The 15,589-nt window shown below is 47.3% G+C and overlaps 1 protein-coding gene across 1 annotated transcript; it reads right to left on the reverse strand.

Moving 5' to 3' along the window:
• Positions 1–555: 555 nt before the first annotated feature.
• Positions 556–1,498, reverse strand: LOC123442432. The gene has a single exon (XM_045118481.1). The coding sequence runs from the start codon at positions 1,424–1,426 to the stop codon at positions 776–778; it is 651 nt and encodes a 216-aa protein (XP_044974416.1). The 5' UTR covers positions 1,427–1,498; the 3' UTR covers positions 556–775.
• Between the last annotated feature and the right edge of the window lie 14,091 nt (positions 1,499–15,589).

A 15,589-nucleotide genomic window follows, 5' to 3' on the forward strand; every position in this document is an offset into this window, starting at 1 on the left:
GACGACCTAGATACACGTGCACGCCTTATAAACTGAAACGGAGGAAGTACAAAAAATATATCATTAAACTTTAATGTTTTATTTTCTAATGATATAATTTTTATGTTAAATAATATATTTTATATAACTTAAATTTACGACATAGGTACACGCGCATGCCTTGCGGGTTTTCAAAAACTAGGGGCAAATTAGGCATGTATACCCTAACAAGGGCTCGAATATAATTATCCACATTTTATAAAAACATTCTTTATTTTCTTTTTCCTTAGAATTGTGAGCCTATCCTTTTAAAAATTAAAAGATACATGAGTCCGACTAGAAGCTTCTGATTTTCCAATCCATCGTGCTGGGCAGTTGAATGTCATATGTTTTTTTTTCCTCGCTATTTAGGTTTGTCATGTCATTTGGTTAGGTCAACAAGCAGGCAGCGTATCATTTCAAACATTTCCATCAACGGCCATAAATCCGCATCTGCTTTTGACTCGTAAACGCATTCACATTATACTACTATTTCCTTTCATCTAAACAAAAATAATTATTCCAAGAACATAAACATTTCTTCCGGAACCTCTTGACATATATTTTTTTCTCGACATGTTTTTTCTTTCTTTCTACATCATTCGTTCGAAGCAACGCATTTTCCAGGTTTCTTGCTCACAGTTTGTTCATCTTGCATCATCTAGAAGCTTTACACCCCCAAAAGGTTAAAAAAAGGGTAACGCTAAGGTCAGCCAAAGGTAAAAAAGAAAAGGCTAATCCATTCACTGATGGCTGATCAAACGGCGGGCATGGTCTCCTGGCGGAGAACGGCGAGATCGGACGGTCCGAAGGACTCGTCGCCGAAGCCGAACAGGCCGGCGTCGAAGGCGTCGTCGCCCCACTCTGCCGCGGCCGCTGCAGCCGCGGCGGCGGCCTCCGGCGAGGAGGTGACGCCGCCGAAGGCGTATACGCCGTCAATCTCATCCTCGAAGCCCCATATCTGGTCCACGAAGACGCCGGTGGGCTCCTCCGGCTCCCAGCCCCCGGCATCATCCGACGACGAGGAGGCCCCGGCGGCCGGCGGCAGGCCGAGCTCGTCGTCCGAGGCCTCGAGCAGGAACCCGAGCTCCGGCTGCGGCGGGGTCACGTCGCCGGAGCATATCTCCTCCTCCAGGCTCCGCATGACGGAGGCAAGGTCGCCGGCCGCCGCGGCGTCGGCGTCGTCGTCGAGCAGGTCCAGCAGGTCCTCCGGCCGCATCCTCTTGGCAGCCTCCGCCTCCGCGGACGAGGCCGCTTCATGGCCGGCCTCTCTGGCCCTCTTGTTGTTGCCGGTATACGAGCTCAACGACAGAGACGAGGAGGAGCTCTCCATGGCCGACGGGCAACTTCTCTCTTCTTTAATTTTCTCTTCGGGTGCAAGTGCAACGGATGTAAAACGAACAAGCATATAAATAGAAGAGGATGGGCTGGCTGCACAAACTGGAATGACGTGCGAGCGGCCGGAATGATTTTTTTTAGAGGCGAGCGCATAAATTAACATGTCCTTGTCGACAAGTGCAAGTGTGCAATTGTGTATGGAACATGTGTTGATGTGTTCGTCTCTCAAAGAGAATCAACGCACGCATAATGGGCAATGGCGCCAAGCGCATACAAATACAACTAGGTTCTCAAGTCTCGGATAACATGGACGTCCGTTTGAGTTGGCCGGCTAAAGTTGTTCTTAAGTTTTTTAAGGGTATAGGTTGTTTTCAAAGAGCTTTTGGTTTTTCTCCCGCGCCCTTAACCGTTGATGTCGGCAGGCCCGTGGCGGAGTTGAGGCCTCCACGCATCCTTCCCTTCTAGCTCCCATGCCATCTTCCCTCGTCGTCGATGTTGGCATGCCCGTGGCGGAGTTGAGGCCTCCATGCATCCTTCCCACCTAGCTCTCATGCCATCTCCCCTCATCGTCGATGTCGGCAGGCTAGTGGCGGAGTTGAGGCTTTCAGGCATCCTTCCCTCCTAGCTTCCATGGTCCGACCTCGTTAGGCCATAGTCATAGATAACCGTATTTGTGCTCAACCTGGTACACGTCCGTGTGAATTCGTGTGAATCTGAGCCTCAAGAATCTAGCCGTCACGCAGATGGTCGCCGATAGTGGAGGAGTTGTAGGCTATCGATGTGCGTTGGTGCGGTAGCATGGGTGGATGGCATGTAAGGTTGGTCTTCTCGACGGAAGGCATGTAAGGTTGGCTATTCACACTCTCGAGTGGCAACTCCGGGATTGTGGGCTTGGAGGTGCTCTCGCGGTGGGTGGTGTCTTCTAGGTGCTCGTGTGGTGCCTCGCTTGTGCGAGCGAGAAGGCAGCTCGCGTGGGAGATGTTCATGCCTGGGTATTGTCGTCGAAGTTGCACCTTTCTCTGTTTTGGGTGTCATCTCCACCTCTACATGTCTTCCTCACCAATCCGTTGGTCCCTTCAGGGGCACAGTTGAGGTGTGGCTAGCGGAATTTGGGTGGTAGAAGGTCGGGTCCCAGGAGAAAGCTTTGCTTGACGGTGTCGGTGCTTTTGACAGCGACGCTCTCGAGGAACGTTTCCCTCCTTGGAGGCCTCATTATGGATGGCCTCCTCCTCTCTACTCTATGTGAAAACCTTGGTCTATCTTCAGATCGGGCGAAGTCGGTGTTGTGGCGTCATTCGCTTCTTGGACACTTCGTATCATGAGCAAGGTGCCTACTGGTAGTGGTTGCAGTGTGGTGGCGGACAACAACTTCTTCTATTCACGTTGAGGATATTGTGGCCTCGATGATGCTTCTCTCAAGATGTGCAAGTTTGCACACGGTCTGTGCTCAAAATCCTTGATGTGGGACCAAGGCATTAGTTTCCATCCAGGCTCTAGGGTCATGTGCATCTTCATTTTCCGATGGTGCGGCGCCCTCTCGATCTAGGGCAAGGGAACATTGGCTCCTTTTGGTGATGGAGCTGGATGGCGATGCCATGGTTGCTGCCCTTGGGATTGTGATGACATGGCCCCTCTTGTCATTTGTTCCCTTTTTGAGTCCGCATCTTTCTTCGCTCTACATGACAGATCATGGACGTTAATTCGGATGACCCAACGTGTCGCATCAATCTTCAACTCGTATTGGTTTGTTGTTTTATGCGGTTTGTGGTTGCTCCTCATCACTGTTATACTGACTTGTTTCTGATCCCTTTCCTTTGTTGTGTTGTAAGGTTAATCGTAAGGGCTTCATTAACTTAAAATCAAATTGTAGTCTTTTCTCCTTAAAAGAAAGGTCTAGGACATTCAGACGAGAGGAACATCCCTGTCTAGGCGGCAACCTACACGCTGGCGAGTGATCAACGTGTAAGACGCAAGCGAAAGAACAAGCTAATAAAGAAAATGTTGGCATCTAGAAGAAAGGAAGATTCAAAACCAAGCAGCTAAACATCGGATAAAGACTTTGGCAAAGGATATTTTTTCTCTATGTGTCGCGTGTACCTGCGCAGCATCGATCTATCTCTCCTACATCCGCGTGATCAATACCTCATTTCGTTGAGAAAATTGGCCTGAAGTTAGAGCATCTACAGTTGGACTCCTCATATCCATCTTAAACACCTGAGTAGGCCGCTGATCATTAACCGGTCACAAAAATTCAATCCAACAGTGCCTTTCAAACCGGCATCAAACACTCGGGATGACGAGTACCTCTCATATCCAGCCTAACTTTGTGACGGATATAGGGGCGCCTAATGATAGGATCCCATCCAGACTCATCCGAAAACCCGACGGTTCAACGGACACGTCGACCGTCGCCGCGGTGTGAACGTCGTGTCGTGCCGCTCCGGCACGTCGCCCGAGGCCATAGCTGGCTATTTAAGCCGGTCGGCGTCCCCCAACCCTAGCACATCTGCCTCCTCCCTCCCTCCGCCGCCACCCGAGCCCGTCCGCCTCATCTTCCCCGCTCTCCCATGCTCTTCACCGTCTATATGGTCCGCCGTAGGATCACCACGTATGCTATTTTCACGCCGAAGCGACGGGTGTAGATCGAGGCGGAGATCCAGGATCGGCATGCCGCCCGCATTGCTCCGTCCTGCCTTCGGACTTGCCGAAGTCGGAGGAGGAGGATCAGACGGAGGAGGGGCTGCCAGAGCCAATGGAAAATGACGGGGCGGAGGAGGACGAGGAGGACCATGCTACTCTGGGCTTGAACATGATGAGGTGGATGTAGAGTTCGCCATTGCCCAAGCCGAGAAGATGGCGGAGCAGCAAGCGATCCAGGATTCCATCCAGGATGAGGCCGAGGTGTGGGCCAACCGCAGACTCATCCGACAGAGGCAGGTAGAGGCTGACGCCCTCTTCGACGAGCTTGACACGGAGATAGCGATGGAGGAGGCCGCAACGGAGCAGACGGAGGGGTCATACCCACAGTTGCCGCATATTTATCCGCCGGAGGGGGCAGAACTGCAACCGTCGTCCTTGTATCCGTCGAAGGGCACGTAGATCATCGAAATCTTCGACGAGGAGTACTAGTTAGGTTTCTACATAGTACGCAACTTTTTTTAATATGCATGCTTTTGTATGGATTTGACAATCTAATATGAAATGTCCGGATGTAGTTCTGTTTATTTGAGATGTATGTGGTCACTATCATGCTGCTTGAGTGAGATACTGCTACTCTTGTGGAACGAGAAGTTGACGGCTTTCTAGTGAAGTTTAGAGCATCTCTAGCAGACCCTGCAGTTTGTGAAACTGCAAACTCACTTTGCAGTCCAGTGCAAACTGGGTTACAGTTTCAGAAACGTGTTGCGCAGAAGAGACACGGCAAACAGAACTGCAAATTAACATTCAAACTACGCGGGAGATTAGTTCATCCAATACTAGTTCATCCGTTTTTCGTTAAGATTTACATCGCGCGGGGGGGGGGGGGGGGGTGGTGGGTGGGTGGGTGGTTAAACATTGCCACAGATGGCCAAAATGCGCTCGAATACGTGGCCCTAACCCTAAACAAACAAAAATTAGCTCACGGGAGCTCATAGGGTGCGGCCGCGCCATCGCTAGAGTGCATTCACTCCTCGTCGGAGTCGTCGTCGACGTAGATGACGACAGATTTCCCCTTCTCGCGCGCTTGGCGACCTCCTGCTTGCGGTGGAGGCGGTCCTGCTCGAGGCCCTGGTCGAGCAAGAGCTGATTGATGTCGACCTCACGGCGGCGGCGCTTGGCGTCATGTTCGACCTCCTCCGTGGAGCGCGCCACGACCGCGCCGGTCACTGTGGCGAGGACCTCCTCGGGTACGAAGTCCTCGCGGGTCACCGAGCCCTCGAAGGCGGCCGGATCTAGATCTCAAAGCCGTCCTCGTCGCCGGCGGCCTCGCGGGCCGGAATGTACGGCGACGATGACGTGGTGTAGAGGGTCCAGGTGCCGGAGGAGCTCCCCTCCTCGAACTCCGGCGGTGGTGAATCGGGAGGCGCAGGTGCGGCGGGAAGCGCGGGGGCGTGCACGAGACCGTGACGGATGTCGAACTCCTCGATCTCCCGCCGCAGCAGCGACGCCGGCACCGGAAGGCCCCTCCCCGTCCATTTATGCGACGACCGCTTCCGCGCGGCGTCGACGGCGACGCACCTGCTGCAGATGCAGAGGAAGGGCGTCCATGGCGAGCGAATCGGGCGGCTGGAGCTAGGGAAGGGAGGGGAACGACGAAGACGAATTCGACGACGGAGATGAGGGTTTGGCCCCGTAAATAGGAGCCCAAACGGCTTTTATGCCAACCCCGCGTACATTTGCGGATTCGCGGCAAACGTTTGCGGGCCGGGCTGCAGATGCGGAGTGTGCTCTGTGCAGAAAACTGGACTCGGCCCACAAACTCGCTGGAACTTTGCAGTTTTCGCTTTTTTGCAGTATCTGCTAGAGATGCTCTTAATTAGCTTTACTAGTAAGTATAGACTGAACTTGAGACGAAAGCCATCTGGCCAAGCTAAGGAAAACATTATGTTTTATATGAGAATGGACGTTTGGCTTCCGGAAGCCATGGAGGCCGAATTTTTTTAAAAAAATTCAAAATTAAAAAATTTTGGTTCCCAAAATCTGAAGAAAATTATACAACTAAACAAGTATATGATCCGTGTGTGTGTGTAAAATTTTAGATCAAAATACTTTAAGACGCGGCCTGTATAAAAAAAACAAATTCATGGTCTAGAAAGATGATTAGTGTCATGTGTTAAAAAGCTTCAGATTTGTCTTTTTTTTCATAACCGTCATTTTCACGTATTTAGTTCTGAAAATTTACACACTTGTGTATTATAGCTTCATATATCTATGTATTCTTTTTCAGAATTTTTTAAACTACTAAAATATGGATATTCATGAAATTTGAAGTTCGAATACACAATTGCGCACCCTCTGCTTTTCGCAGCGGAAATGAAGGAGGAATTTAATGGTCCGATAACGCGTTGTCATCAGGAACAACATCAGCAACGGATCAACAAATGGATGAGAAATGCGTGTCAGAGATTGAACTAGACGTTTACGATGATGAGTGGGCTGGGACCAAAATCTAGGGATCAAGGGTCACCCATAATCTTTGGTCGGGTACTAGGGCTCCTCTCAGACGACCGAAAAGTAGAGGTGTAATCTTCGTCGCCGGTATATATTCGTTTAGTTGCATGTGAAGGTGAAGAATTCAGGGTTAATTAAGTACATTTGACTTGAAGCACACTTCCATTAGCATAAACATGGCATCTCGCAGTCGGAACTTGCAAATCCAATCCTTATAACAACCGAATGTGTTTGTTATTTATCCATCCGTACAACTATACTTTTCATTTTCTTCTCCATATTTTCTGTCATTTTTACGTGATTGGTGAAGAGAAAAAGAGAAAAATAAAAGAATGAATAAAGAAAGTAAAAATGTAGTTCAAGATAAAGTCGTGTCCTATGTGCGGACTGACCGGTCACGTCCGGGTGTGTCCGTGAGCCCTTATATCATCCTCATATTTGAGACGATACAAGGATTTACAGACTGTCTGGACATATAGAAACGATACGAGGGATCCGGTTGGATATTTTTTTCTTTCTCCTGTTCAATCACTCATCTGACATATCCGTAGATGTATGAGAGGTCAGTTGAAGGATCCGGCTGTAGATGTTGTTACGTGCGTAGGTGAAGTAGGTACCCATGCTATTAGGTAAACCCTTTCTAGCGAAGCACTTTTCTCCACCTCCTCTCCGGCTTATCTACAGACGCGCAAGCATGACTGGACGCGCTTTTTTAGCTTTTGCTCGGATCAATTCAGATCAGTCCCGTTCCCAAAAATCCACCAGTTATCTATCTTTGTCTCTCTTCCACAAGTGCCAAACCCATGCTTTCATTTGCCTGATCGATCTACAGCACTAGCTAGCTAGCTAGCTAAAGGCAAAGCCCGTCCATGTCAATGGCTCCAATTATTGGGGCAGAAAAACTCAGCAGCAATGGAGTATATACCAGCACCTGGCGTATCTCCAGCCTCACAGAAGGATAATGATAGTCAATACCAACGCTAATTCTTGTGATCGACTGATCTTACCATGTGAAGGGAGGAAAAGATAAACGGGGGAATATTACGTCCAGGTGTCGCTGCACGTAGTGGTCATCCATGGATCATATGTATCAACTGGCAAATGTGACAGTTCTTGACCTCATATCCACGGCTAATAGGAGTGGCCCTCTTTCTCAAGGTGGCGTTTATTCTACGGATGATTAACAGGTTTGTAGAGGAGAGCAAGCCGTCGGCGTGCAAGTTGCACTGTCAAGATGGAACACAAGCTTACTACAACCTGTTAAATTTCTTGTGTCAACCTTTTAACGTTGATGGATTAGTATGTGGACATGGCAGCCGCTGGATATATGGACCAAGAGGCACATGTTTAGCCGCGGGGGGCATGGAAGCAACACCACGACTTCTATACGCGAAAGAGATGGTCGAATGGCCAATTGCTTTGCATTATTTTTCTCCAATTAATCTCCGGAATTCACGTTGAACTCACGGTGATAAACAAGGACTCGTATACGTGTTTGCGCAGCCTTGTTGATGGAGATGATCAGTTTTGATTGAGCAACTCGTTTGATTTGTTTATTTTTATTGGTGTTGCTGTTGTTGGTTCAAACTCCACAGTAGGTCGTAGGGTGAGATGGTCTTGCACACCGATTGTTTGGTCACATGTGCTTGTTGGCAGCTAAATGATGCATGTTTGATTTAGACAAACATGTTTTTTTGAAGGAAGCAGTCCGATTGTGTTACTTTGATGTTTGAAAGGTAGACCGCAGTCGAAGCAACATGCATTACTTTTCGTGTGGTTTTTTTTTCTTCAACTTTTTAGTGCAAGATTATTCAATCAGAGTGGGATGAATAAAAGATGGCTATGTGGACCGATCGAGTGGCACATGCGGAGAGAGACCCGCAGCGATCCGGACGGTGCGCCGAACCTGCATCGGTCCTTCGGGTTTTCGGGCAAGTCCCCGTGGGACCACGCTGTCAGACCGACGTGACGGGTACGCCCGGGCTTAGGTGTTTTGAGATTCGTTTGAAGGGTCCGACTGGATCGATTTCTTGTGACCGGGCGACCTATCCGGACGTTTGAGACGAATATGAGGAGTCCGGCTGTAGATGTTCTGAGATGTGCAATATCACGTTCGTGCACATATTTAGACTTGTATAGCGACATGAGACCACGTCAGGCCCTCGCGTCGTCCCCTCCTGGGCGACTCGGGCGACGGCACCGATCTCCTACCCCTTGCCTCCTCACCACATTCCCCCAATCTCATTGTCGGTCGTGGCCGTCGGGGCAAATCCGCTCACATTGGCTGGCGGTGGGACCCTCTTCTTCGCACCTCGGGAGAGCCGGTGTACGTCGATCTCGCGAGGCAGCGGATTCCGGCGGGCGCGGAAATTGGCGTTGTAGCGGCGGTGGTGTCCTCAGTGGGACGACTCTATTGGGGCGGGCCGTTGTACGCTGCATGCGTGCCCACGACGACGGTAGGTCAGATCAGATCTGACCCTAGCTGCGGAGGCATTGGGCGTGGTATCCGGTCAGATCGGATCCGGTCGGTTCGACCGCCATGCGTGGTGACGATGATCGCTGGCGGTCCCATGCAGACGATGCTAGACGAATGGTCCTCGAGCGGATCCGGAGGGAAACCCTATCCTTGACACGTTGCCAAGGTCGACGATGGCGGCTTTTTCTACGTCGTCCCCTTCTTGAAGGCATTGTCGCGGAGAAGCTCTAGACCCGTATCCTCTACCTCGAGGGATAACCCTAGATTAGTCGATCGAATGACGGCGACACACATGTGTCGTACCCCTTTTGAGGGTGTCATTCTTGGAGGTGTGCAGAGGCTCGAGGGACCGGTGGACGACATCTACAGTGGAGTGTCAATCCCTCTGACGCATCAATGTTGTGGAGTCTCGACGGCGAGTCACAACAAAGTCTCGAGGATGGATGCGTGATAATGAAGGGAGCAGGTTTTCTCTGACGTGGGGGCATAGACGGCAGGCCTAACAAGATTGATGCATTGGTACCTGTTTTGAAGATGGGTTGATGGAAGACGACGACGACAATCTATGAGAATGCATTGGACCGGTTTGTCCCCATACCTGGTATGTGGCTTGCTCACGGCATCCAGCTTTAGATGTTAGCCTTTGATGCGATGTATGTTTGGTATTCGATACGGACATTTAGCACTCTGTTATCAATAAATAGAAATAGCGACAAATGGTGTCAAGATATCAGCTTCAGATATATTAATTTATTATTTTGTAAGATTTTTCTAAATAATTAATGAAGTGGATGCATATGCATCTATCAGATGCGAGAACGGAATATGAGGGTGCTTGGATCCAAGAGACTAAAACTAGTCTGTCTAAAAATAGTCTCTTTAAGAGGCTAAAGTTCCAAGCACCCGTGATTAAAGAGGGGCTGAAACTAGTCTCGAGGCTAAATTTTTTTAGTCAGGGGTACCCCTACTAAAATATGGATTAGTCCTCTCTCTCCTCATTTAACTCCTCTTCTTTAACATAGGCGAGTTCTGGATTGGAGGGTTAATTTGGAGGATAATAATTGTTTATTAACTTGACTTTAATCTTTTTAGTACTTGAATTCAAGCATGGATGAGGCTAGCAAGTTTTAGTTTCACTACTTTTAGTCTTGAGATTAAAACGTATCCAAGCATCCTCGATATAAAGATCACATGCATACACGAGAGGAACTCCACAAAATCCATGATAAATGCAACTCGTGCACGAGCCACCCTCCACATAGCGGATTTCCTCTGCGATTTCATATGTGAGAAACCACAATGTCGTCACAAACTACAAGGACAAAATAAGGGCATGATGTTGGGGAGATGCAATTCGGCTCCTGAGAGCACGTGCTCCTGCCCATCAAAAATTAGTTTTATAATTTGAAAAGGAAACTTAACAAATTTTTTCTACACTTTGTCACTTTGAAATGCTACCTGAAAGAATTTAGGCAAAAAGGTTAAGCATTTTGGCCCGTGAAAAATAACCAAAATTGAATATTAATGGTTACCCCAAAATGTCACATCCAATTTTTTCAAACATCACTGCTCCGATTCATCTGAAAATTGGTGAGCATGCTTGCGATAGTAAGACGAACATCTTAAAAAAATTAGGTTTTTTAAAACAATTATTATTATTATTCACCTAGATATAAATGCATCCGGAAGCCAAAACACCTCTTCGCATGATGTTGAAACTAAAATACCCAAGAGCGCAAAGCAACCGGATAATCTTTGGACATTCACATACCGAACCCTCAAAAACATCATAGCTACACTTCCAGGAAGATTTGAGGCTACGTTTTGGATGCCACCTCTTTTAAGACAACCAGCTAGCACCATATGAAATGAAGGAGACAAGCATCGAAAACAAGATCAAAGGATCTAGAACACTATATAATCTTCAAAAGATACGCCACACACTCCCTTCATTGCTTGATCCTGTTCAATCCAACTCGCCAGCCATAAACCCTCATTTTCCATTAGTTCAAACATTCCTAATTCCCACCTCAACATTTCTTAATTTCCTTAGTTTTTTCTGCAAGACCTACTAGAGCTTGAAAGAAGGTGGGCATGGCATATAGCACGGCCGTGACGCTGAGACTGATGCTGTTGGGTGGGAGATTGCCCGCACCCGTCAGCGGTTTCAAAACAGCAATCACATGTGTCATAATGTTGCGATCACGCGGTGCAACTAATTATTCAAGCTCGCATCGATCAGGCGCGCATGGACGGAGGCCATGACACGTCTAACCAGGAAATAGTGTCGACGGGGCGCGGCTGGGAGCACTCGCTTCGGATGATTGTAAGCGTGGGCCTCGGCCGGAACAGCGGCTTTACGATCTTCCTCTTTGATTTTGCACCGGACAGCGGCTTTAAGATCCCGATTGTGAGCACGTCGGAAACCTTTGTCGGTTTACGTTCAAAACATGAATGGTCCCGTCTCTGGCGTGCAGCTAACATTGTGGCGAGATATTGCAGGACGCGTAGCCGGTGGATGGGACGGGACGCATCCACCAAATTATACGTGGAGTCGTGGAAGCTGACAGCCGAGAACAATCGAGTGCCTTTGAGTTTTCCAACTTTGTAGTAATTCCAGCGTCAAACTGTTGGAACGTAAGGACCCGAGAGGAAGAAGACGAGCCATACGAGCCGCATGGCCTAGCTACCAGCAATGCAATGCATGGCCGTTGGCGTGCATGCTCGGTACGTTCTCGCTGGTGGCGCAAGCGCACGGCGTGTCTAGTCTGGACGACCGACACGGGACGAGACCACGGCCTGCGCGCGCGCACGGTGAGGAGTCGTTTTCCCTGCCAGGCGTGCGCGCACGGTTGTACTGGTACTCTTGTAGGAGTACATGCATGCCTGGTCATGGCGGATGGGGCTCGGGCAGCTGCTCGTACGTGCCGCCCGGTCCGGCTTTCGGGTGCGTGCGCGTGCACCCGGCTGCGGTGGCGCCGTGCAACTTGCCGTCGGTGCGGGCGCTGCACGCGTGCGTCTGCGGCGGGCATCTTGCTCGCTGCATCGGATGCCAAAGGGAAGGCTCCAGCCAGTACCGCATCGTACATGCCAAAGAGTAAAGAACTCTGTAGCGGTAAGAGCATCTACTGACGGAACGGAACTTTTTAATCCAACCTCTTAACCGTCTTCGGACACGACCCGTCAAGCACAGTCGCATCTTTTTTTTTCATATGCCCGGTCACTTGAAAGGGCAAAGCCGACTATATGACGAGGTTTGGCAGCGGCCATACCTAAAATTTGGAAAAAATACTATGATTATATGCCACGTGGCTGAGTATTTGAGCTGAGTTGATGGAGTTCATTTCACTTCGGCCTCATTAGATGACTTGCATCTCATAAACCCACAACCCGCAAGCCCACGTCCCAAATGAGCGCACCATTCCGAGACAATCCTGAGTCAGCCCCCCCCCCCCCCCCCCCCCCGCTTCATCGCTCGATCCGGGCAAGGCTTTTCTAGTATGACGGTAGGCGGATCTGGAGATGCTTCTGGATCAAACACTAACAAGTATAGTGGAGTTGATGATCGCCAAACTTGGCCTACGGGAAGAGGATCTTGATGATATTGTGTAAAATGAGAAAGAAGCGTTGTCAGATGCCACAAGGTGGGTAGCACTGCCCGTGTACACATCAATAAGCCTTATAGCTAAAATTGGATTTTCATGAACATGCATGCTGCATGGTATCTAGCGCACGCATGACGTGAAGTTTCGGTCTTGGAGGACAATTTATACTCTGTGTATATCTTTAGATCTTGCAATCAAATCTTTTTGTTTCTTGTTCTTTCGCTGAAAATTACAAAAAAAAAATGGAATTGAGGATGCCTCATATGCTTCATCTTTTCAATGTCTTTCGTGAGCATGATGGGAAGGAAAATTGTGCTCAAGTGCTAAAAGAAGAATTACATAGAATGCTAGGCATAGAATATGTGAATGATGAGCATGATTGCAATGTTCTTAGCATGAATTCTTTGAATACCCATGATGCTAATGATATGCAAAGCCACAAGCTTGGGGATGCTATATTTGATGAAGATGATTTTTTAGCTCTTCCACTTTGAATGATCAAAATCATTTTGATGAAAGCATGCCCCCTATCTATGATGATTATTGTGAGGATACTTATGCTTTAAAGAACAGGGATGATAAAACTTGTCATACTCTCGAAAACCTCTTTGCTAAACCTTGCTATTTCATTGTGGACACAATTTGTAGTGCTCAAGTCTTCCACGATACTCCCACTACTATTCTTGATAATAGATTTCCTTATGTGGAGAGTAGTAAAATTCCTATGCTTGTAGATCATGAAAAAAAAGCCTTAGGTGCTGGTTATATTGTTGAATTCATTCATGATGCTACTGAAAATTACTATGAGAGAGGATCATATGCTTCTACTTATTGCAATAGTATCAAGCTTCCTCTCCATATGTTGAAATTTTTGAAGCTATGCTTGTTTTGCCTTCCTATGCTAGTTGATTCTTGCTCCAATAAATTGTTTGATCACAAAATCCCTATGCATAGGAAGTGGGTTAGACTCAAATGTGCTAGCCATTTGCTCCATGATGCTCTCGTTGTGTTTCAATCCTTACCTTTTATGTGAGCATCATTGAAATCAATGCCTAGCTAAGGGCGTTAAACGATAGCGCTTGTTGGGAGGCAACCCAATGAATAAATTTTTCTTTTCTTTTTGCTTCCTCTTTTGTTTTCTCCACACCATCATAATTCTGTTATGATTGTGTCTTTTGTGTTTCTTTTTGTGTTTGTGCCAAGCAAAACCGTTATGATTAGTCTTGGTGATGATTGTTTGATCATGCTGGAAAAAGACAGAAACTTTCTGCTCACGAAAAGAATTTTCATTTTTATTCTGTAAGAGCTTTTGAGTTGATTCTTTTTGCTGCTGATTTCTATGCAATTTCTTCGGACTGTCGTAATTTTCAGATTTTTTGAAATACCAGAAGTATGCGAAGTATAGAGATTGCTACAGACTGGTTTGCTGTTAACAGATTCTGTTTTTGTTGAGTTGGTTGCTTATTTTGATGAAACTATGGATAGTGTCGGAGGGTACTAGCCATGGAAAAGTAAAAATACAACAACCCAACACCAACATAAGTAGAATTTAAGTTTGCTTCAGTATCTAAGGAAGTGGTGATTTGCTTTCTTATACTAATGATATCACGAGTTTCTGTTTAAGTTTTGTGTTGTGAAGTTTTCAAGTTCTGGGTGAAGTTCTTATGGACAAAGAGATAAAGAGTGGCAAGATCTCAAGCTTGGGGATGCCCAAGGCACCCCAAGTTGATTCAAGGATGCAGAAAAAGCCTAAGCTTGGGGATGCCCCGAGAAGACATCCCCTCTTTCGTCTTCAATCCATGGGTAATGTTACTTGGAGCTATATTTTTATTCACCACATGATATGTGTTTTGCTTGGAGCGTCTTGTATCGTAGGAGTCTTTTATTTTTGTTGTGTCACAATCATCCTTGTTGCACACCTAGAGAGAGAGACATGCACTCACCGTGATTTTGTCGAGCTTCACTTATATCCTTTGGTAGACAATTCAGCTCACATGTGCTTCACTTATATCTTTTGAGCTAGATACTTTTGCTCTATGTGCTTCACTTATATCTTTTAGAGCGCTGCAGTGCGTGGCTTGGTAGTTGATCTATGCTTTGAAAGTAGTCTCAAAAGGGGTAGTTATCCAAAGGGATACGAAAACTTCCACCTTCATGTGCATTGAATAGTTAGAGAACTTTGATTCATCTCAATTAATTTTGAGTTATGGTTTTGGTAATATTGAAGTCATGCTAGTAAGGTGTTGTGGATCTAGAAATACTTGTGTTGAAGTTAGTGATTCCCGTAGCATGCACGTATGGTGAACCGCTATGTGATGAAGTCTGAGCATGATTAGTCTTTTGATTGTCATCCTTTGCGTGGCGGTCGGGATCACGCGATGGTTTATACCTACCAACCCTTCCCCTAGGAGTATGCGTTGAATGCTTTGTTTCGATTACTAATAAAACTTTTGCAACAAGTATATGAGTTCTTCATGACTAATGTTGAGTCCATGGTTTAGATGCACTTTCACCTTCCACCATCACTATCTTCTTAGTGCCGTGCAACTTTCGCCGGTGTACAAAACCCACCATTAACCTCCCTCAAAACAGCCACCATAACTACCTATTATGGCTTTTTAAAGTCATTTCGAGATATATTGCCATGCAACTACCACCATGACATGTGCCACCACGTCTACATTGCCATTGCATGATCGTAAGATAGCTAGCATGATGTTTCCATTGATGTCTATGCCATGCTAGATCATTGTCACGGTACACTACCGAAGGCATTTCATATAGAGTCATCATTGCTCTAAGTTTTGAGTTGTAAGTGTGATGATCATCATTGATGGAGCATTGTCCCATGTGAGGAAATAAAAGAGGCCAGCGAAGCCCATTTACAAAAAGAGGCCAAAGATGCCCACCAAAAAAAAGGCCAAAGAGCCCACCAAAAAAATGAGAGAAAAAGAGAGAAGGGACAATGCTACTATCCTTCCACACTTGTGCTTATTAAGCA

The sequence above is a fragment of the Hordeum vulgare genome, chromosome 3H, assembly GCF_904849725.1.
Source record: "Hordeum vulgare subsp. vulgare chromosome 3H, MorexV3_pseudomolecules_assembly, whole genome shotgun sequence".
NCBI lineage: Eukaryota > Viridiplantae > Streptophyta > Magnoliopsida > Poales > Poaceae > Hordeum > Hordeum vulgare.